The sequence below is a fragment of the Chamaea fasciata genome, unplaced genomic scaffold (assembly GCF_029207755.1).
Source record: "Chamaea fasciata isolate MVZ Bird 193981 ecotype frontalis unplaced genomic scaffold, bChaFas1.0.hap1 SCAF_3, whole genome shotgun sequence".
Lineage (NCBI taxonomy): Eukaryota > Metazoa > Chordata > Aves > Passeriformes > Sylviidae > Chamaea > Chamaea fasciata.
In genome coordinates this window covers 13,867,409-13,889,800 of record NW_027094088.1, presented here as the reverse complement: position 1 = coordinate 13,889,800, position 22,392 = coordinate 13,867,409, and the positions used below count along the sequence as shown (strand labels likewise).

General features: G+C 41.4%; 1 protein-coding gene across 18 annotated transcripts in view; it reads right to left on the bottom strand.

Annotated features, from left to right (window-relative positions):
* NRXN1 (neurexin 1) overlaps positions 1 to 22,392 on the bottom strand; it is a 684,323-nt gene that overhangs the window by 266,426 nt on the left and 395,505 nt on the right. For 2 of the 18 annotated variants that reach the window (XM_066178076.1, XM_066178077.1), the window contains exon 1: positions 5,973 to 6,973. The exons of 14 other annotated variants lie outside the window; for them this stretch is intronic. In XM_066178076.1, the coding sequence (XP_066034173.1) occupies positions 5,973 to 6,210 (238 nt within the window). In that variant the 5' untranslated portion in view covers positions 6,211 to 6,973. Of the gene's footprint in view, positions 1 to 5,972; positions 6,974 to 22,392 lie in introns of those variants that run through there. 2 more of the 18 variants (XM_066178078.1, XM_066178079.1) reach the window with 2 other exon arrangements.

The window sequence follows — 22,392 nt, the reverse complement described above, 5'->3', positions numbered from 1 at the left end:
CCGAGGAAAGACAAAAGATAAACTTCAGTGAACAAAACTACGTGATCCATGGAAATCACAATAATCAAGCCTGGTTTACCATGGTAATAACCATCTGGGTGAGAAAGGGGAGAAAATATTAAAACTGCAGAATTGGTTGTGCATAAATCACACTGGGCATAGTAGTTTTGTCTACAGAGTTCTCCCTTGGAATAAAACGAAGAGACAGAAGGAAATTTCCCTTAAAGCCAACTTTTCACTATCAGAAAAAAATCCATCTTTGAAAATTAGAAACAGCGGGAAGTAGACTGCATTGAATGTTAAATTAATTTCTTCTGATAACTTATTTCAAACAGTATTTGATTAAAAGACAATAGACATGCTTTAAATCTAAAAAACATGGTTACCACAGGCTAAGGCAAAAGTGGGGTTGCTGATAAGTGACAACAGCACTGTTATTTATTTAGCTCTTGTAAAGGCACCCCTGTCAATCAATAGCTATGCATGTACCAAGGCAGTGGGACTTGTATAAAGATGCTTATCAGAAATCCATGGGCAACATTCCACTTTTGATTACAGTGCTGCAGACTGTCCCCAATCCTGCTGAAGACTGTGTGCCTCCTTGACAAGCCATACTGACAGAAATAATAATATAGAAACCCCACTTCCTAATATGCATATCCAACTGCACAGCCAATTAACCACTATGCTATCTGAAATTGCTTTGTTATTCATTTCATTCCAACTGATGTTAATACTTTGGCAGCTGATGGGGATAATAACCGATGGAGCATATTGGAAATTTTGAAAGGGATATAAAATTTATGTAATTTAAAGACATTGAGAAAGCTACTATGCTTTACAGCCTTAAAACCCGAAATGTCTAAATGTTTTGTGTAAGAAGTACCCAGAGCAGGAGAACCAGTATGTATTGGAAAATCTGTGAATGAAAAGGAGGCATTTAAAAAGATTGTGATGTACAAACAGGTTTGAAATAACATTAAAAAAGGCAATTATAAGATGAAAATGAGACTTTTTCACCTCTACCTCTAACATCACACTGAGTAACAATGCTTGAACATCTGGAAACATTTACATTTGATGTTTTAATTAAAATATAACTCTTTTCTGCAACATAAGCACATTGGAACCACAAAATGCCATTTCATTTACCCTAATCCATAAAACTATTTGGTTTATTATCTTTACATACCAAAATAGCAATTCCAGTATATTAAAAAAATAATAAAAGGCCATAAAATTATTTTTGCCTACACTAATAAGTTAGGGTTTCTTACAAAAATAAAATGTTTTCTATACATCATAGGGACATCTTTCAAAGTTGTATGGGTCATATATTTCATAATAGTGGTATAAATTATTTTACTGCCCTGCAGTTCTTATTTGGTGAAAACTCCTGTGGAGCTCAACAGGCATCTTCCCCTGACCAGGCTGCTTTGTACTCCAGTAGCACTAAGCTGGTGACTCTGCTGCAGAAGTCTCTCCAAGTGGACATCATTTGGGTGAATCTAATGCACCTGAGCTCTGCCAACAATGGTGAAGCAGAGCCTTTAAGAGCCTGGCTTAGTTCAGGAGTGGGAGACCAACATGTGTGTCCCTGCTGCCACATCATGCTCTCGATGAAAAGTACTGGAGGAGTGGATGTGCTGTGGTAACACACCATCCTTAGCTCTCAACTCCAAAACATGCCAACTTTTACTCCTCAAAACTCTCATTTTGCACAAACCCATTCTTCCTGCTCAGGAACTTGGCAGCTGAAGCTCAACCTCCTAAATCCCTCTATTGTTCCACCACAAAGGTCCCTAGCACCAACCCAAACTGGTACTTTCTTGAGATCTGCTCCCAGAACCCCATTCTGTTTATTTCAGACTGTGTCTGCTTCTCCTAAGCCACTGGCTCACATGTTGGTCCTAAGCCTCATCAAGTCAAAACTCTTCTGGCACCGAGTTAACTCAGGCTTTAAGCTCACAACCCCTACAATACACAGAACTCAGCTCTTTTTGTTCTGCCTGTGAGCATGTGGGCCCTATTCCCTCCCCATTTATGCCTTTTCTTTCCAAGCACATGCATATACCAACATGCAGATTTCATTATTCACCTCCTGACTCCTATTCCCACAAGTCAAAAAAACCCCAACCAAACAAACAAACCAAAAAAACCCCCCAAAAATACCAAAAAAACCAAACCAGAATCAGTTTGTATTTAGCCTCAACAAGATCCTGAGAGCACAGAAAGAAGAAGCTATCAGAAGTGGACACACTGTACTTGTCATTTCGTAATTGAATTGGAGAGCTATAAAAGAGTAGAAAGTAAAGAAGTGTTTGCAGAAAGGCAGGAGTGAATGAGGATAATGACAGCCATCCATATGGCTACACTTTAAACATATTCAATAAGCAATTTTCCCTTCACATATGATCTATCATGTTCCTGGATTCTTAAAGAAACAACCTTTCTTCATTTAAAGTTACCAAGGAAGTTGCAACCCCTTTAATTTTTATGTATTTTGCTATGGAACAGCCCTGCTTTTGTAATCTAGAGTATGAACTGTTCTATCTACTAAAAAACAAAACAAACAAACAAACAAACAAACAAACAAACAAACAACCACAAAAAAACCCCCCAAAAAACCCCTCAAAAAATCCCAACCAAACAAACAAAAAAAACCCCCACCAAACCTCACCAAAAAATCAAAACAAACCCACCACAACACACACAAAAACCCCCAGACTTCATGGTAGATACAGCTATAACAAAAGCAATAGCCACCTTCTTATATGGATCAAGGACATAAACCATCAAATAAACCACATGCTACAAGAGACCACTGGTGAGGGCAGAGCACTGTATGATTTATGTTTATGGACATTAGTCTTTTACTTCTCAGTACTTCTCCTTACATTGTTAATACCATGATCCACAGAACTATTTTCTCATTCCCTCCTCTGGTTAAACTTTCAAATCTTTCACCCATCTTTCACCTGAGTTTAATGAGAGTCAGAAAGCAAAATTGAAAAATCATTTGGTCAGGCTTGAAAGATGTTTAATTTTGACTTACGGTGCATTAAAAGACTGTGTGCTGAACTATTTTTTGTCTAATATGGTGAGCTAATTGCTTGGTTGGGATTCTGTTTATGTCTCTGTGAGGCACAATACTGTCCACATGAGATCACACTACCAAGCAAAATCCCAGCAAAATTACCTGATGAGAATGTTAGCAGCAAGATCGTGGTTTGGTTTTTTTAAAGAAATGGAAGAAATCCAGCCATGTTGGGCTTTTGGTTTTGCTTATACTACTAGCTACAATTGTGCTGGATCAAGGAGAACTGAAAGATTAAAAAAATCAAACTTAAGAGGGTGGGGGTGTTAGGGCTAGCCAGTGCCAGGGGTAAAGGAGATGGGTGTGGATATCTGAGGGCTGTGGTGACGTTTATTGAGTGCCTGAACAAAGTGATCATTTCTCCTTCCTTTCACACTTCTAATTCACCATATTAGAGAGCAATGCTTCCATCTGGGATCGACTAATTGACCTGCCCTAAAAGCTCTTTTCTACTTTTAGCAGGTAAGATGCTACAAAAAGCTGACAAAGTAACAAAAAAGCTGCTATGACGTCACCATAAAACCAGTATTTTTTTTTTTTTTTACAATCATATTACACTAGAACAAAATACCTGCAAAACTGAATGGAGCTAAGGTTGAAGGATACAAGCCTGAGAAGCAAATTCCCACCTAGGGAAGGGGCAGCAAGGGCTAGGGACACTGGAGAAGAGCAGGTAAGGAGCAAACACACACAAATACTCCCTTCTTCCTCATCCAGTTCCCTCTGAAGGGTGCTTAGAGATGCAGTGTTGGGCTCCATGGGAACTGTGTCCAACATTGCTCAGCCTGAGACAGAAATGCTTCTGTCAGGCGTACGGAAGCAAATGGGAAACTGTCTCTGAAGAATTAATAATGAAAAGAATTAAATGTTTTAAAATGCTGTCAGATAGCAGAATTTCTTATGAACATAGGAAAGCAAAGACACTTAGAGCTATTGAGTAAACATCCTGAAATGCCACCTTATGACAGAGAACATCCCTCTTTTCATAAAATCAGTTCTTAACTTCTGGAGAGGCTCCTGGGCTTCCCTATGAAGTCCTTAAGTAGCAGCTCCAGCTCTTCATATTTCATTTTCTTTAACAAGACTTATTTCTTCTGAGAAACCTGCCTTTTTACACATCACCCTTCCACTGGGTCCAAGGTAATGTTTTCAAAAACTGGCGAAAGGGGTGATTTTAAAATACTTTCTAAGGAATCATAGCTGGTACCACTACAATCATGTTTCTTTGCCTCTCACCCTTTTAGTCTCAAACGAACAGTAAGCCCCTACATGATATGCCCATATGGGCAGAAATTGAGAGGATTATAAGCATGTACAAATATGAGCACACACATATTACAGAACATTACATTACAGAAAATGCAGCATTCTCAATCTTGCACTGCCTCAAGTGCACTACAGAGAAGAGGGGTGGCCTGAATTTCTCAATTGTTTTGTTTTTAATTAGACCAGTCATATAAGTTTTTCAAAAATAACAAGTTGCTTAGGAAGAGGCATTTCTGTGCACTCCATCTTTTCTAGCAGTTATGTATCAAAGGGTATTTAGCACACAGCGGGAATTTTCAGGTAAACGATGCTACCGTTTTTTACCAATACCAGCATTGTCAATCTGGAAAAAATCCAATAATTCCTAACTACCGCGTGCCTGCAACTAGGTCATCTTGCACAGAGAAGCAAAGGTTAAATACAGGATCTGGTTTTTACTTTGCAAAGCTTGTAAATGACATCGCATGGTCGAGCAAATGAAGCAAGGAAAGACGAGAAAATGAAGAAAAATGAAGCTGTATAATCTAATCAGAAACCAACTAGGGGGTTTCTTTATCTTCTCATCCTCCCTTGGAGACAAAGGGAGGCTTTATATCCTCAAAACACCGTCCGGTGTTTCGCTTTCTGTGACAGCTTTTGGTACTACCGAACCTATGCACACCTATTCTGCATGTACTGATGTGCAGGTTCTCGCAAGTCGGCGTGCAAAAAGAAAGAGAACTGCACGGGGCTCTCCAAAAGGCACTGAAGCTGGTTCCTGTCACTTCAGAAACTAACTACCGGAGCACTATCGTTCTTAAGCAAAATGCATTTGCACCTAGAACGAATTTCATGTCTGTCCCTTTGCCGCCCGCTACAGTGGGCATCGCCTCCCTCCCTCAGTGCCTCACCATTACCGATCCCCCAATTCCCAGCATAATGAGCTGACCTTTGCTTTAGTTCATCGACTTTCGACCAAGGTAATGAACTGGAAGCAGCACCATCATCACCAGCGGTTTAAGCAGCGCACCGGCTCCCTCCCCGCCCCTCGGTCGGCGCCGGGGTCCCTAGGCACCCTGCCCTGCCTCCGCCGTGGGGGCGGCTTGCCCCGAGCGTGTGTCCCCGCACTGGGGCAGGGAGGGGAGGAGAAGGAGGGTGAAACGAGGCGGGGCACTTCCAGCCGGCGGCCGCAGCTCCGGGCGCCTCCGGGCTGGGCTTTCCAGGCGGCTCCCTCTGCGGCGGGGCAGGGACCGCCGGGGTGCGGCAGAGCCTCCGCTCCAGCGCCTGCCCCGCGCCCGCGGACCCCGCAGCGACCCCGCGGGGCACACGGCACGGGCACGGCCGCTGGCCCCAGGGGATGCCCGGCGGCCCCGGCAGCATCCCCCGCCCAGCCGGGACCGGCCGAGCCTCCCCGCCCCACCAGGAGCGGGGGGACGGGCCCGGACGCCGCCCGACGGGGCTGCCGGAGGGCCCGGCCCCGCAGCCCAGGCCTTCCTTCTCCGCTGTGCTCCTTTGTCCTCCCCCCGAGCGCCGCCGCAGCCCCGGCCCGCGGGGTCCCGCAGCCCGCGCCTGACCTCTGCGGGGCGGCGCGCCCCCGACCGCGCAGGGACCGAGCGGCACCCGAACCCACCGTGTCCGCCTCGCAAGGAAGCCGGTGACCTGTAGATAGCGATAGGCACTGAATGATGCTTGCTGCTGCCGTGGAAATGGTGAATGTGGTGAGCGCCCAAACTGGAGGCGCCCCACGCCACCCCAAGGAGGCCGCTGAGAGTGAGCGGGACTATCCAGAGCAGGGCCAAGCGGCCGCCGGCGCTGCTGCCGCTGCTGGCGGGTCCCGGCTCCGGGCTGCCCCTAAGGAGCCCCCCCATCCTCCGGTGCGCGGCTAGCCGGCCCGCGGCGTCCTCGGGAGGAGCAGCAGCCACAGCAACGGAGGCAAACTTTGGGCAGAGGCGCTCGCACACTCGCAGACGGCGCTGGCTGCAGCTCACGGCACCAGGCGAGCCATCTCTTCCCTTTGGGAAAGCCTATGAGGATCCTTTTCTCCAGGTCTTCTTCTACCCAAAACAATCCGAGACATAGTCAGAGGATCCAGGCAGTTCAGAGCCTTCGCAAAGAGGTGGAAGTAGGGAAAAGCCCCGCGCCCAAACAATCGTTAGTTTCAGCTTTCCCCGGGCTGGTGCTCATTAACAATACTCCACAGTTGCAAGGGCTACGAGAACGCCAAGCATTCCCCCATCCTCAGTAATCCACAGTATAGCCAATCATGCCACATTTCTGCTAAGAAAGAGAATAGGGGATGCCACTCCATCAGCTAGCGCTGGGAAAGCAGAGAAAAATCAAATTGCTGCTCTTCCCTCCATTATCTCCAAACTGGTGAGCCCTCACCGAGCGAGCTCTCTCCCGGAGCGCACACACACTCACACTCGCGAACACACACTCACACACTCGCACACGCCGCCAGACAATAATCAGGGTGCTCCGGCAATTTCAGTGGTCTGGCTATTGACAGTAATACCCGAGGATGTTTTCAGGGAAAATAGTGCACCCTTATGAAAGAAGCTGGGAAAAAAATAAAAATAAAAATAAGCATGCTTGCGAGGAGCAGGGCTATGCAAATCTGCAGTCTCCGAACAGCAAATCGCTGAGGCTTGTATGCAATGCAGAGGACGAGCCTATGTTAAAGAGGGAGGCTGAGTTCAGCTCCCACACAGTCGCGCTCCCTCTCCTCAGCCTTTCGAGAGCCGCGCACTGCCAGAACGCGACTCGGGCGGTGTGGAGGGACACACACACACACACACACACACACACACACACACACACACACACACACACTCCCACGCCTCTCCTCCCCACCCGCGCCGCGAAGTCAGCAGCACGGCAGGAGCACTTTCCCTCCTTCGATAGTTCAGAGGTGCCAGTGTCTAGAAAACCCACTTTCATCGTAAAAAGAATGATTTCGGGGTCTTTTAATTTCCCTCAACTTCGCCCATCAGCTGTTTCCCACCGTCTATTCGGGCACCGGCTGTGATTATCCGGTAATTACATGCACGACGCCGAACAAAGAGTTACCGGGATTTTCTCCGGCACTACTCAACTACCGCACCTCGGCCGCCCACCGCCAGCCGCGGCCGCAAACTGGGCTAAAAAAAATCCTTTCTGGGCTGAGCCTCCCCGTTCTCCCGCAGCTGCAGGGCGGCGCCGGCTGCTCCCGAATCGCCACCCGGGTGCGGGGCCCCGCCACGGCGCTCGCCCCCCGCCTACCCCAAAGCAGGACGGAGGGCTACCCTACGCCAGCACCCCGCAGAGACACACACACAGCGCCGAGGGTGCCATGGGAGCCGATGTCATGTTTCAAAGCCAAGGCTTGGTGTTCTAAGGGCCAGCCTATCACCCCACGGCGGGTCCTGCGCCCCCCGGAGCCGGGCGCGGAGGCGCAGCCCCTGCAGTACCGCACCTGGGCACAGCAGGGTGTGCGAGCCGCACACTCCCGGCCCTCCTCTGTCTCTTCCTCCCTCTCAGCCTGCCGTAGATCTTGTGCCATGCCTTCAGCAGCATGAGATCATGGGTGCGGGGTGCGGATGCGTGAAAGCGAGAGGGCGAGCGGTGGGCGTGAGAATTTTTTTTTAAATACATTTCGCGTTAATTTAGATGAAAACCGCTGCAATTCACCGAGGCGCTAATTCCCGCTGGTGCGAAGGGAAGTCACAACCTTTGTTCAGCTGCGTAGGCTGAGGAACGAGAAAGGCATTTCGCGCCCCGGCTCCGCTCAGCCCAGGGCGGATCGCTCCCCCCGGCTAGAGAAACGCCCTCCGCCGCGGGGTGGTGTCGGGAGCCGCACACAGCGACAAAAGGGCCCCAAACCTCTGGAGCAGCGGCGAGCAAGAGGCAACTCCTACCCTGCCCCGGGGGGCGGTGCTGGTCACACCCCTGCCCACCTGGACGCGTCGCACCGCAGCCTCGCCGCGCACACGAAGTTTTGCCAAGACGCCGAGGTAAATTTTAGCAAAGCCTTAACGGAGTGAGAAAAGCAGCAGTCCCGGTGCCCGAGCCCGTTCTGCGCTCCGTGGAAGGGCAGACACGCATCCCGAAGGAAGCCCGCGCAACCCCTGGCCCTGGGGAGTGGCCCTGCGGGGCGGGGGTTACCCTGTAAAACCCCCGGCTCGCCAGAGGGAAAGGCGGCTCAGGAGGAAGTCAGTGACTTTTCCAACCCGTCTCCAAAAGCCTCCATGTGAAAGAAGAAACACCAATTTTCCAAACTATCAGCTTTCAACTGTCATGCACTGTCACCTCCGAAAAAAATAAAAGACAATAAATTCTCTAAGTTTCTGAGTTAGGGAAAGAAGGAGAAAAAGGTATGAAACCTTAAAGAAATGTCAGCCTGGATTCAACAGCTCTCAAAAAATTAAACCTCCTGATACATGTTTCCTCTTCATGCAAGTAATGCGTGGTAGAAATTTCATCCATAAATACCACTAGGTTTTCTATCAATCTGACTCAAGAAACAAAATATTTCAGTCACTGGAACCAGTTTTTCATTAAACTGTTCACATGTTGCTGCCGTTTTAGAAACAAGCAGTAGTTAACTTGACTGTTCTTAATGATTCTAGACATCCTGCAGACGAGGAACTTAAAATTGTTATCACTCCTCTGAAATAGGAAGCCCGTATTGCCAACCGTGTAACGATACAGTTGACAACGCAGTTGTATAGATAAAATTTCAGTTGGCAAGCCCTGTCTAGACTAACTTCACTCGGCTGTGCTGTTTTAAGGCCGCCATGGGAGCTCCATTGTGCTACTCTATAGTGGGAGTTTCCCTGCCGGCACCCAGGAAAGCAAGGCTCCATTGCTGTTGGGGGATTCCCCATTAGGTGTAACCTTGTCGAGTGAGGCTTTCCACAGATCTCTTCCAGCCTGAGCACAGTTTGTTCAACTTTGGTTGAAGATCCACTTTGGTGTGGATTCAGAAGGACTTTGTGGAAGCACTCTGTGTTGTTGGATATCTTCGTAGTTTGAGTACCTTAATCTAAATTCTTGCTCCATTGGCCATCTACTGTGCCAGGGAGGCCTAAAGCACTTAAAAAACAAGGACAAATGAATAAAATGTTTAGATACTTCCAAGGTACTTCATTTAATATTTTACTGAGGATAAAAGGGTTTTTTAAGCACTCTATTAATTATGTACTATTTATGCAGCACACATACACAACTGCCACTAAAGTTCCTAGTTTAGATTTGTGCCTGGATACTACTTAGTGAAGTATTTTTTTCTATCAGATAGATTATAATGGGTCATTTTTAGGTGCTACATTGTGATATTAAACACTATTTAGGGACCACTAACTTAATGAATTGTTTTGCTTCTGTGCATCCAAACCAAGAGTTGAGTACACAAAGACCAAATACTCAAAAAACCATTTAGGCATCTAACTCTTACTTAAGTGCCCTATTAAAGTGTGAATTGGGGGACTGCCCTCTAAACAGGCATCTCTTTCTAGATCTGGTAGTGAGATCAGCACCTTGGGTGTAGCAAGTCTAATTTTAACAACGTTTGGCATTTTTCTGGCTCTGCACTCTGAACCACAGGCAAGAGAGGACTATCCAAGTTTTGTGAGGGAGAAAGGTGACCTAACGCAGTGCAAGGGTGAGAAATGGGAGAGAACTATTTTGCAGAAAATATTAAAAGATGGGAAATTAAAAGAATACCAGGAAGGTGAAGAAGGAAGTGTGTATGAAAGCAAGATGGAGACAGGAAGGCAAAAGTGGGACATTCCAGTAAAATCCTCTCTTACTCATTTTTTTTTTTTTTTTTGTGTGTGTTTTCAGCAAGCTAATGAGACTTCTTTCTGATTTGAAGCAAATTGTGGTAGTCAGACACTTATAGTTTTTGTGTGTTTTGATTTAAGGAAGTTTGTAGGTGAGTCTTGGTCTCTTTCCTCAAGTAACAAGTGATAGAACAAGAAGAAATGGCTTCAAGTCATAATAGGGAAAACTTAAGTCAGATATCTGGAAAAATTTCTACAAGTGTTGTCAAGCACTGGAACAGGCTGCCCAGGGGGAACAGGCCACCCAGGGAAGTGGTGAATTAATCATTCCTGGAAGTATTTTAAAAGACCTGCAGAGATTCAGATTAAATATTGGAAAGAAATTCTTTACTGTGAGGGTGATGAGGCACTAGAACAGTTTGCCCAGAGAAGCTGTGGATGCTCCGTTCCTGGAAGTGTTCAAGGCCAGGCTGGATGGAGCTCTGAGAAACCTGGTCTAGAGAAGGTGTCCCTGTCCATGGCAAGTTGTTTGGAATGAGATCATATTTAAGGTCCCTTTCAACCCAAACCATTCCAGGTTTCTATGTGGCCCTTAGGGACATGATTCAGTGGCATTGACAGTGCTAGGTTAATGGTGATCTTAGAGGTTTCTTCCAACTTAAATGGCCCCATGATTCTGTGATTGTATTTAAAAAGTATAATTGCGTGTTTTGGCAGTTGGAGTTAGGCTTTGTAATGACAAGTAAGTTAAAAGCTTCTGCAAGTAATCACTATGAAAACCAAAGGTAAGCAGCATTTTTTATTTAAAATGCTTGCCCTTTTTACCCCCTGCTGACTTAAGAGTATGAGTTTTTGTTAGCTGAGGACTAACTGAAGTTGAAATAACTTGGTTTTAATCCCCAAGGTCATCGAATTGTACTTCCAACTCAATCAACATGCTGGTATCAGTCTGTGAAGGTTTACTCAAAGAATGAAGAGGTGGTACAAAAGAAGGCAATAAACGAGAGTTTGTGAAAACAAATGAATGTTCCACTGCAAACATAGTAAATAAAATGTGAAAATGTACTCTAGTGTTCATAGTGTTCAAAACAAGGTAGTTTTTAGTATCTCAAGAACTTAGTTCAGTGAAGTTAGCCCAATTTAACACTTACCCAGTGCAGGTCACATTGGTAGTAAAGGTGACTTTTAATCAAGGTATTTCCACCAAATGAACTCTGTTAATACCAGTAGGCTCCTAAATTTTTTGAGCAAGAATATCCTTATTGTAAGAACATATCTTTCCCTAATTTTTTCCTAGGGTCATTATGCTATAAACACCAAATGCTCCTAAAGAAAATTTATACAAACAAAAAAAGTACTCCCATGAGTATAGTTTACATTACTTCCTCAAATAAAATTAGATACCTCTTGCTGGTATGAACATCTCTCTCCGCAACAGTACAGATAGATCAGTTAAGATGGACAACTTCAGCAACACCAGCAAAACTGAAGTGGAGACCATGCCTGAGGCCAGCAGAAGTTGTCAGTTAAATTCAGGGCTCCTTTTGCTTAAGTGCCACTTTATGCAACCAGGTTCCTCTGGCCACCTCTAATTAATCCTGCACTTAGTGTTGTAACATCCACTCTGAAACTCCTGAAGCTCAACTGCTGTTCAGCAAAATTATTAAAAAAAAACCAAACCAACCAAAACCAACCAACCAAAAAACCCAAACAAACCCAAAAAACCCCAAAACCCAACAAAAAAACCCACCAAAACCAAAAACACACCAAAAACCACAACACCAAACCAAACAAAAAAAGCAAACAAACAAAAAACCACCAACCCAAAATACCTCCACAAATCTGTATTTGTATTGCAGCCATACTATGTAATTAACTATGGAGACCTTTAACACACTACCAACGTTTTACTACAGGTTTTCCCCACTACTAGGCTTGGACTCTCCCTTAATTTGAAAATACATGGACATCCTGTGATTACAATGAAACAGACCAGAATTCATTTTCATCCAGCCCACAGATAGAGGCTTAGAGAAGAAAACAGTCACGCTGATGTTTCCTCTTTCCACCATAAACACTGCTGAATTTAATGATCTATACACTGTATTTCCCAGTAGTTTTACTGATGTTTGGTAACAGTGGAGGCAGTAATTTTTCTCTTTTAAAGAGCAGAAAAAGTTCCTTTCAAAAGCCAGTTAATTGCAAGATATTGAACCAAGGCCTGTCATTCATGGCCAGTCTGTGTCCTAACCCTACCTAACCTAGGACAGAAACTGTTTATTTTATGCCAATAAACTATCATTTGAACTACTTGAAGACTTCAAAGGTAAAAAATACGATCCCAGGGGAATGAATGGAGTATTTGTGCAGCCATAAAATGCAGAGAAACTCAAAATTTTGGTAAGCATGTGACAAAGGGAAGCTTGCAATGGAAATCCTTTAGGCTGCTTTCTCTGTAGTGTAGCTATTCTGTCTCTATGCATAGTTCAAACCAAATCCTGGAACAGTTAATAAGTCTTTCTGTTCATCCAGATAAGCTTAAATCTTCATAATAAATATTTCCTGACTCTGTATGTATAAAGTAATCCCTTTCTCTCTACTTCTTGTTGTCAAAATCAAGCTAATTTTCATTTTGTTTCATTTCATTGAAGACACACGCATAAGCAAGATCTTTTCAATTTAGAACAGAAGGGGCTTGTGGAGAGCATTTTGCACTGGGGAGTTTTGACTTTGAGGAGACGGTCCCTCTTCGTCTGAAATAGCCCTGGTTGGTCCATAAGTCATGGGGGCACTTTGCCAAGTTTGTCCACCCTTACTTGAATTAGCCCTGATTTGAGCTGGCTCAGAATCCACTAGGGGCTGGCTTTTGCTGGCTCCCAGTGCAGCAATGCCACTTTCATATTTTCTTTTTTCTTTTTTAGTTTAACCTGGCAAAATATTTCTAACACTTTGTGTAGCTTCCCGCTTTGACTCCAACCTAAAGCCACAGGAAATAAGGCCAAGTCCACCTGTATGTACATAGAGGCATTAGGGAGATTTGTAGTCCTGTAGCAAAAGGTCTCTAGCCATATTCTCTCTGGGCTACCACACAAGTGGTTAATTCTACAGGCAATTAGGCTGTTGCTGCAGAACCTTCAAAAGTGTCTGACTTCTCCCAGTGCTGCTGCAGGAATTGGCACTGCATTGCCACAGAAAAGAGAGATCCCTGGTACAGCCTGAATGCTACTGATTTGAACTCCTCAGCAAATACTCCAGCTAGGGACAAAAAGCAAGCCACCACAAAAATAGCTTGTAAATTAGCCATCAAGAAGTTTGATGACAAATGCCAATAACAGAACCCAGTATTCTGCTCTTTTGTATCCAGTACAAGAATACGAAGCATATGCAAAACCTGTTTGTTGATAAAGGCCTCCAGAAATAGGAAAAATGTGTGTGTTACAGAGTTGTTAGCAGCCCTTAATATTGTTTACCATGCACAATAACTGAGATATTAAATGCCACGTCAAGGAAAGCTCTCAATAGACTCAGTGCAACAGCCACGAAAGTGGGGAAATTGAGTTTAAAGACTTTGCAAGACAAAGTTGGTTGCCTTTTTTTTTCTTTTTCCTTTTTTCTTTTTGGTAGGAAGCCCACTGGTAGCCAAGAGAGCCTTAAAAGGTGTTCGTAGATCACCTAAAGTCAGGACTGCATTTTTAAGCAGGGTTTCCTGACAGGATTTCTAAGATATCACTCATTATGACTCATGAATATCATACAACACCCCTCACTTTTCTGGCCTGGGTTGAGAAGAGGATGTACAGTGAAGTTCCACCTCCTGCCTTCCTTGAACATGTTAGTCCTTCTTCAATCTTGGCAAAGAAAGGGACAAGATGCAGCCATCTACTCTTTGTCCAGTGCAATACATTGCTTTAGACTCCAGACAGCAGTAGTGTTACAAGTCAGCTGTAGAAGGAACTGAATTTAAAAGCAGAGTTGCAAGAAGATGACATTAATTCTTGGAAGTCATAAGTTGAAAATGCCCAAATACTTATTTTGCTTTAAGCTTCTTTCTTTCTTCTTTTTCTTTCCCCCAGAAAAAGTGTCACCGTTGCGGAGAACACATTTTTAACGCCAAGCAAATTTCCTATAGCTGAGTTATGAACCTCTGAACCTACAGGTTTAAAATGAAAATGCTGACATACTCTGAAATGTAGTGGCACAAATACTGCCTCTACAGTAATCCTTGTAATCTAATATATTAGCCCTAGGGAGATGGGCTGGACCAGCAATCCCTAGATTGCTGGTCTCAGACAGCCTCTCTGAGGCTCAATTCAAATTGCACAATTATTCCACATCCTTCAAGTTCTTTAAAATACATTTCAGATGCAGTATTGTACATTCCAAAATATTTGTTCTTCGATGATTGATTTGACTTCTTTTTTCCTACTTTAAAGAGAAATATGACCTCAGAGGCATGTGAAAAATCATTAATCAAGTTTAGACTGTGTAACACTCTTTTGTATGTGAAAGACTTTTTTTTTTTTCTAGATTCCTTCAGTTATGTTGCCAAGGTGATTCCCCCAGAGAGCCATGTGTTTATCTTGACAGGTGTTAGTGAGATCTGGGGAATCTCAGTGGAATTGTTACTGGTTGCTTTGAGGTACAGTAGAAAACATTAAGTCTGCAAACTAATGAACTTACCTTATTACATTCTAAATAAAATAAACCACAGAGTAAGTTGGATTAATCTACTAATGCCTTTCTAATGAAGCTTTTATTGGGCATATGGTGTGGTCTTGCTACTTTCCTCATATAGCTAGCACAAGCTGAAACTCAAAATGAAGCATACGTGTACCTCTTCTGTGAGATTCCAGTCTCAAAAACTTGCCATCACAATTATATTCAGACTGCTATTTTACTGGTATAACCTCTGATTACGTTTTGCAAGACTAAATGGGTCAAAAAAACAAGAAAGCAATCAGGTGAAAAAAGGAAACAAGGGAAACCACTGACAGGAAAAGAGAAAATACAACTTCTACTGCTGTTCCTAGGGCAAAATTTAAAACTACTGCTGATAACTTACAATTACTCTAAATTCCATTCTGTAACCTGTCCTGACAATGTCAGGGAATCATTAATTAAGTACAGTAACTTCCAAAGCTAAATAATCATTCCTTACTTACAGCCCATATTTGTATTTCCAAGCTGTAACACACTATATTTTTATAGCACAAATTAGAAGCAATACAACAATAGGTGCTTTTAGCAAAAAAAGAGTGAGTCCTAAGCAAGGTGAAATAAAATACCATCATTTTCAGCCAGCTATGCCTTTTTCTTCTAATTGCCATTTTCTTTGTACATGTACAAGATCAGAACACAAGGAAAAAACATTCCTTAGCAACATTCATCTTCTGGGAGCATGCTGCTGAATTTAGGTGTAAAACCATAACAGCGTCTCAAAGAATAGCAATATCTCATATACTTCAGCTTTGATATACTACTTCAAATCATTAATCTCTTCTGTTCAGATTTCCACATAAAGTTTTATTCTGCTTCCATATTTGCAAATGCCCATTCGAGACAAAAACATCATTTCATACCCAGGCTCTCCCCTCCCTGTATTTACTTCAACAATAAATTAGCAGCCAAATTTTTCTCTTTTTTTTTTTTATTTCTTTTTTTTTGGTAGAGGATAAGAAAATAGATATGGTGAAAACAGAGTGAGAACACAGTTTTTCTTTCTTTCTGCACCAGCAGCCAGAAACAGTATGAAAGCAATGGATCATGAAGGAAAGCAATTTCCTACTTCAGGGATTAAGCAATACTCTCTTTTGTAATGTTAAATGAAAGTTTTAGTTATTTTTTTTCCAAGTAATACTGATTTATTTTTTTCCCCCCAATGTAAATAAATATGCACTGGAGAAGCTCCAATAGTCACAAATGCATCACTTTCTAGCCAATCAATAACACAGATAAACCCCTTTGTTTTGTGCTTCTTTCAGCAGGCCTATTGATGGGGCAATAAAAATTAAGCTACTACAGAAGCCAAAGGTAATTAATGAGAGAGGAAATCTGATTATATGTACACATTCCGTTCTTTTCTTAAGGACAAATAGGGGATTCATATATAGGAAACAGACTTTTGGGCAAGCATTCAAGTAGGGACAGCTATCTGTGTTATACCGGCACATTTCTTATCCAGTGACAATGCAATATTAATTTCCTGTTGTGATGATTGATGGCAAGACCATCAGGTGAGCTACCACACCCTCCCCTAAAACATGATCCTACAATCCTCTTCGGTCGTATGGAAAATATGGACTTCTATACCAGCCTCTGCCACAGTTTTTCAAATTGCAACTTTGGACAAATTGCTACAAAGTATTTGCCGTTTAATGGCTAACTGGAAAACTGGGTCAAGATTACCAGTCCCAGAGAAAGGTGTTGACTTGAGTAAGGCTTGGTGGAATTACACCCTTCACACCAATGCTGAAAGGTTCCAAAGGCTTTAATCTTCCAGCAATAGTAAACAGAACATTGCAGGATTAAGTCTTCTCCACCTACAACTTTTTGTCTATAACGCACTAACAAGAATATTCAGTGCAACTTTAAAGCCAATGCTCTATTTAAAATACTTTGAGATTGCTTACTGATGAATGCCACTGTTTGTAATAATTATGGAAGCGTGGGCCTACCCCAATTTTTATACATAGATAGCTGGGAATCCTGTAAATATTTTATCAACTTTGCTTAAAGGAACAATTTTTTTGGGAAAACATTACCACTGTTGAGAAACTTTGTTGGCCAAGCTTGTTCTCCTTAGCATATATGCAAATAATAGCTGCAAATATCAAGAGATTGGAAACAGAAAATAATTTTATTCATACCTGTGTTTTAGTTTTAATGAATTACATTAAAGAAATTCCTAGCTAAAACAAAGTGTCTGCTCTATAATTAAAATGAAGAGTCACAACCATCTTATCTTTAAAAGCAGGTTGTAACAGGAAAGAAAATACAGGACTTCTCAGCTGCAATTTTATGGCTCTATCAAAACTTGCCTAATTTTACCTATTTATTTCAGTGCATAATAAAAAAATGTACCCGGAGAAAAAATGTGCAATGCATACATATTTTTAAAGGCTTAGAAAGCTAGCAGCTTTCTTTTAACACCCTTGGATCTAATTTTGTTTCTAACAAGTAAAATGAGAAGAATGGGGCCCTAAAAAGGATTATGGTCTGAAACCTGCTCTTTGAATCTTTGCAAATGCTTAAGCTATCATAAATTTGAATAGAAAACATGGGTGGTCTGCTGACCATCTCTGGTCACAGAGTTGAGCATTACTGCCCCAAAAAAAGCTTATGGGTTTTGTCACGAAGGTTTCAGAAACCACTGTATTGAACCACCAGTCTATAATAGCTCTTCCACATTTCACAGGATGTCAGTTCCTGGAGCTGTTTTTCCTTTGATGCACACAAAGTACTGCTAGTAATTTCAATCAGAATTATGCCATGCACTGGAGGAAAACAATCACATAATATGAATTATCATGTTTTTTTCCATATGCTTGCCTCTCACAGAACTGCTGGTTTATTAGAGGAGTTGGTACAGTATATGCTACTGATCTGTGGCTGCTTTGTTTAAAAAAAGCTTAGTACTGGTGTAGTCCTTCTCATCCAGATATATCAAAGCACTTTATAAAGCAGCAAAAGGAGTGGAACCAAGAAGAAACTTACAGTGAAACCTTTTTTTTTTTTTTTATTTGATAACATGAAATACTTTCAAATTATTTGTAGTGAAAAATAAAGTCAAGAGTATGAAAATTAAAGAACCACATTGTAAAAAGTGGCTTCATTTTAAAAATGATCCTCCCTTTCATAATTTTTGTGGTCTTAGTTTATAAAAAGTTAAACGCCTTTTCTTTGTTGCCATTTTTCCGTTGGGATTGAACAAATCTTCTTCCAAATACTCTCTTTTCAGAAAGACCTCTAAACCTAAGATTAGTTAATTCTTATAACTCCAAATCAGGGCACTTCCATCAATAAATCTACTCTTGATACACTTGCATTGCACAGGACAACAAGCAACAATCCTTTGGCTAAGAGTGAAAATCTACACCAAAACTTCAATCACACAAAGGTTTATGAACTAGAGCACGTGCAAGAGCAATGCTTGTGTTGCCACATGCTTTAGAGCTCCAAAACACACACCGTGGTCAAAACCCACATAGTGAGGGTTGAAGGACAGGTTGTTTCAGTGAACATGCCACTGACCTGAATGGAATTTACCCAAATCAAAAGGCCTGGGCTCTGCTTATTGTTGAAACATTCCAGCAAAATCAATATGAGCTATAAATTATTAGAAGACTTTTTAAATTCTCACCTACTTTGCACTAACAATCAATTTATCATTAATGCAGAAAGATTTAAAGCAATGTCTATGCCATTAAAATAAATATCTATTAGCTATAGAGGATAAGCACATTTACTTCTTGTGGAATTCTCCCAGAACACCGGATCTATATACAGTATAATATAATGATATTTTAACTGGTAATGAGCTATTGAATTGCACAGTGGGAAATAGCTTACAACCTTAAAAACTTCCAAAGTAACTTTTCTAGTCAAGATGGGCTTCAATTATATAACTTAGTATATAAAAATACTTTTTCTCTATAAAATGCATCTCTTAGTTTGCATTTCTTTCATTTTTTTTTCATTAAAGGAGATTTATAATGTGCAAGCAATACAGTAAAGGCTTCCTTCTACTAAAGAAGCTCAGAAATACACAGATTCACAAGATTAGTTTTCCAGAAGGAAAATTGTAATCATGCATATTTGAAGAAGTTTGCTTATTCCTTTCCAGTACAGTTTGCAATGTAAATGTTGTAAATGTGACTAGCAGCAGGGAATTCCTGTGTCATTACTCAGTACAGACCCAGGTGGTAAACAACAGTTATGTTTTTGTTAATTTATTTAGACTCCCTAATTTAATCTCTTTGTTTGAAAAGGACAAACTACTGTACCACTGAGGTTTTTAAGTCACCGTACTGAGATCAGCAGGTTATTTCATCAGTCTTTAGCCACAGACACATAAACCACAATTAGGAAGTCTTCTGACCCAGGTGACTATAAAAACAAGGAGTGAGAAAACCCAGTCATTAATCTGTAATGCATATTTCTCTCCTGAGAAAAAAGATTATCAGATTTCTAGTTGTTGGTGAAGGGGATGACTCAAGCACTCTGAAATTAGTAAATGTTTATCACTGATCTCTTGTTGCAAACAGGAACTTCCTTTCCCATGTATCTTTTCATCTGATTAATCTCCAGTAAATCTTTATCATATTTCTCTAATAGATATGTGGCAGGGTGAAATCCTTGGTAGATCTTTTCCCTTTAGTTGCCTGGTTTTAGTGTGAGCCTCTGTGCTTGAACGTGGTTCAGGGTGACACCATGAGTCGACATCTGCTCACAGCATATTGGAGTGCACAAACACAAGCAGAGCCTGCAAAAATGTGAAGCAATTCTCCCCTTCAGCTCAGCATAATAAACTCCCAGTAGGAATACAGGTACAAATTCGGACATTACACCCTAGGGAGACACGAGCCTATTGAGAAAAATGTGAGGAGAGCAACATGACCAGAGTTTAGGGAACAGGGGCTTCAATAAAACTTGAAAGAATTAGGCTAGAAAGGAGACAACTGAGATTGTACATGAAAATAGCTTTAAATGCATGAAAGGCTGTTTCTAAAGAATAAGGAAATCACCTGTTCTCAATCACAGTGATGGACAGGACAGAAAGAAATGTGCTAAATTGCAGCAATTAAGATTCAGGGTAGATATTGTTAAAACTTTCTCAACAGTGAGGATAGTGAGGTGCTACAAAAGATCACCTGGAAGATGGTGGAGTCTTCACTATTAAAATTACTTCTGAACAGCATAGTCTTCTTGGAACTACTCAAATGTAATCTTTTACCTTTTCAGCACTGGGACAATGTCCTACACTCCCTTTCATCTTTAAATTCTTACAAACAGCACTCCTGCATGCAATAATTTTTGCTGGAAATTGTTAAACTGTAGAAATAAAAGTATTCTCCACTAGGCCTCCCCTTGCCCATGTCAGCCCAGAAATAAGTCAGAGGAATTTTCTTATCCACATCCTTATTTTTCCCCATGTGATGTTACTAGAGATGACAGGTCTATTTGCCTTTTTGATGCAGAAGACAACAATGAGAATAACCAACCTTATCTTGGCCAATAATAAACAAATGAATAAGAAAGAAAATCTCGCCACACCACAAATTCCTCTGCTAGATCACAAAACAAGAACAAATGAATTCAAGAAAGAGGAAAATGCATCAGTCACAAAGATTTTAGATGAGTAGAAAAGAAGTTGCTCCATCCACTTGGGTTTTGGCTTGATATATCTATCTATCTATCTATGTATCGATCTATCTATCTATATCTATTTTTATATATATAAACCTATCTATATTTCTATTTATATATACCTCTATTTTATCTATATATATAAATAAATATCTATTTATATAGATATTTAATATATCTCCATGTGTGTGTTTCCCACATTTTAACACTGATAAAAATTTTCATGATTAGATCTTATTTCCTAAGGTTGGACCACGTTATTAGCTATTACATAGTGTGCATGAGATTCAAACATGGTCCTTCTCCTGGACTCAGTGGGGTCAATAGTATTTATTAGTCTGTTCTTATGGGATTCAACTTCCAATCATGCTGTTTGACTCTGAAATTTGCAGTTTCAAGTAATTTTAATTCATTACTGAATTACAGTGTTTTAGTGGACAATATTCTCCACATCATCCTGTAAATGATTTTACATCTCTGAGTGGTTCAGAGAGTTGGATACTGTGGTGTCCTATTTGAAATTTCATGGAGCCATTTACATGTGCTAAATGAAGCAGCACCCAGTGCTCATCCAGATTTGGACAACTGTGCATGAATCTTTCAAAAGTGAACTAAAACATGATTGAAATAACTCATTTCAAAATATCAACTTAAAGCTTGAGTAAAATTTGCTTGCAATGGTTGTGAGGGAGAAAACTGAAGTATCAACACAGCAGCGGGTTAGGGTTATGATCTATTGCTACTGAGGATAGAAAGGAATAGAAATTCCCTGTCCTTTTCCTATGTTATGTATCTGTAAATTTCCGTGTTGCATCCTTGAAAAGTCCCCTAGTATTTGTAATTTTTTCTTTTTCTCCCTGGTAATTTGCACTGATGTGAAGTGTGAGAAATCTCCAGGGCAAGTTCCTTTACTTACAGCTCCCTTCAGAGAAAGAACTTTGCCTTTTTGCTGGTATGTAAAGAATCTCTAGATTTGTCCCTCATTGATTAAATTCATTAGAGATCATCATGGCTATTGAATTTCTTTTCAGCAGGATACTCTCTTGTCAGTAATTCCCTGTCCACTGTTCTTCAAAGAAAGAGTTTTCTTTGATCCATATTATAACTGAATCTCCACAACTTGAAAATAAACCTGTTGTAGCTCACTGCTCCACTGATGATGACTGTATTTCCAGTCTTCTCTCGGAATATACTTTTCAAGCATGCGAGCCTTTTCTCACACCTCTTGCATTACCTTCCTGCTCCATAGCACTTTTCTGTAATAATCTGAACACAGATTTTAAAACAATTAATTGATGCTTCTATTCCAGATACTTCAGCAGGACAATACATCTAGAAAATAGAAAGCATCTAAATAATGCAAGAATTGGGATTAAAAAAATGAGAACAGTTGGATAAAAATAAACCTCATTATTATCGAACCAAATTCACAGCTGCAATGTCACACCCATCAAATTCAAGAATCAGCATCACTAGAGGAATATGAAAAACCTATCCAATAGGAGGCCATCCAGGGAATACAAAAGGAGTATTGAAGAGATGTGTAGAATGTAGAACAAGAGAAAGAAAAGTAGCAGAAGACCCCAAAACAGAAGTCCATAGTATATTAGAAAATTGAAGCTAGGAATGTTTTACTTTCCAGACTCAGATTCTAACAAAGGGTCCAAGCAATTGCAGAATACACAGCAGCAAAATCTGGTGATTCACATTTATTTCTTTCCCTATATACTTATGAAATAAATGTTTAAATTTAGTGCTGCTCTTCTTGAAAAGGAAAGTAAAGCCTTTTCCATTATATTTTAGAAAAGCTTCAGGACTGAAACCAATACATTTCAAATGGAAAGATCAAAGTTACTATGTTTCCTCCCAGAACACACAAAGTTAAAGAAATTATTTTTTTTTTTCCAGAAGTGTTTTGATCCT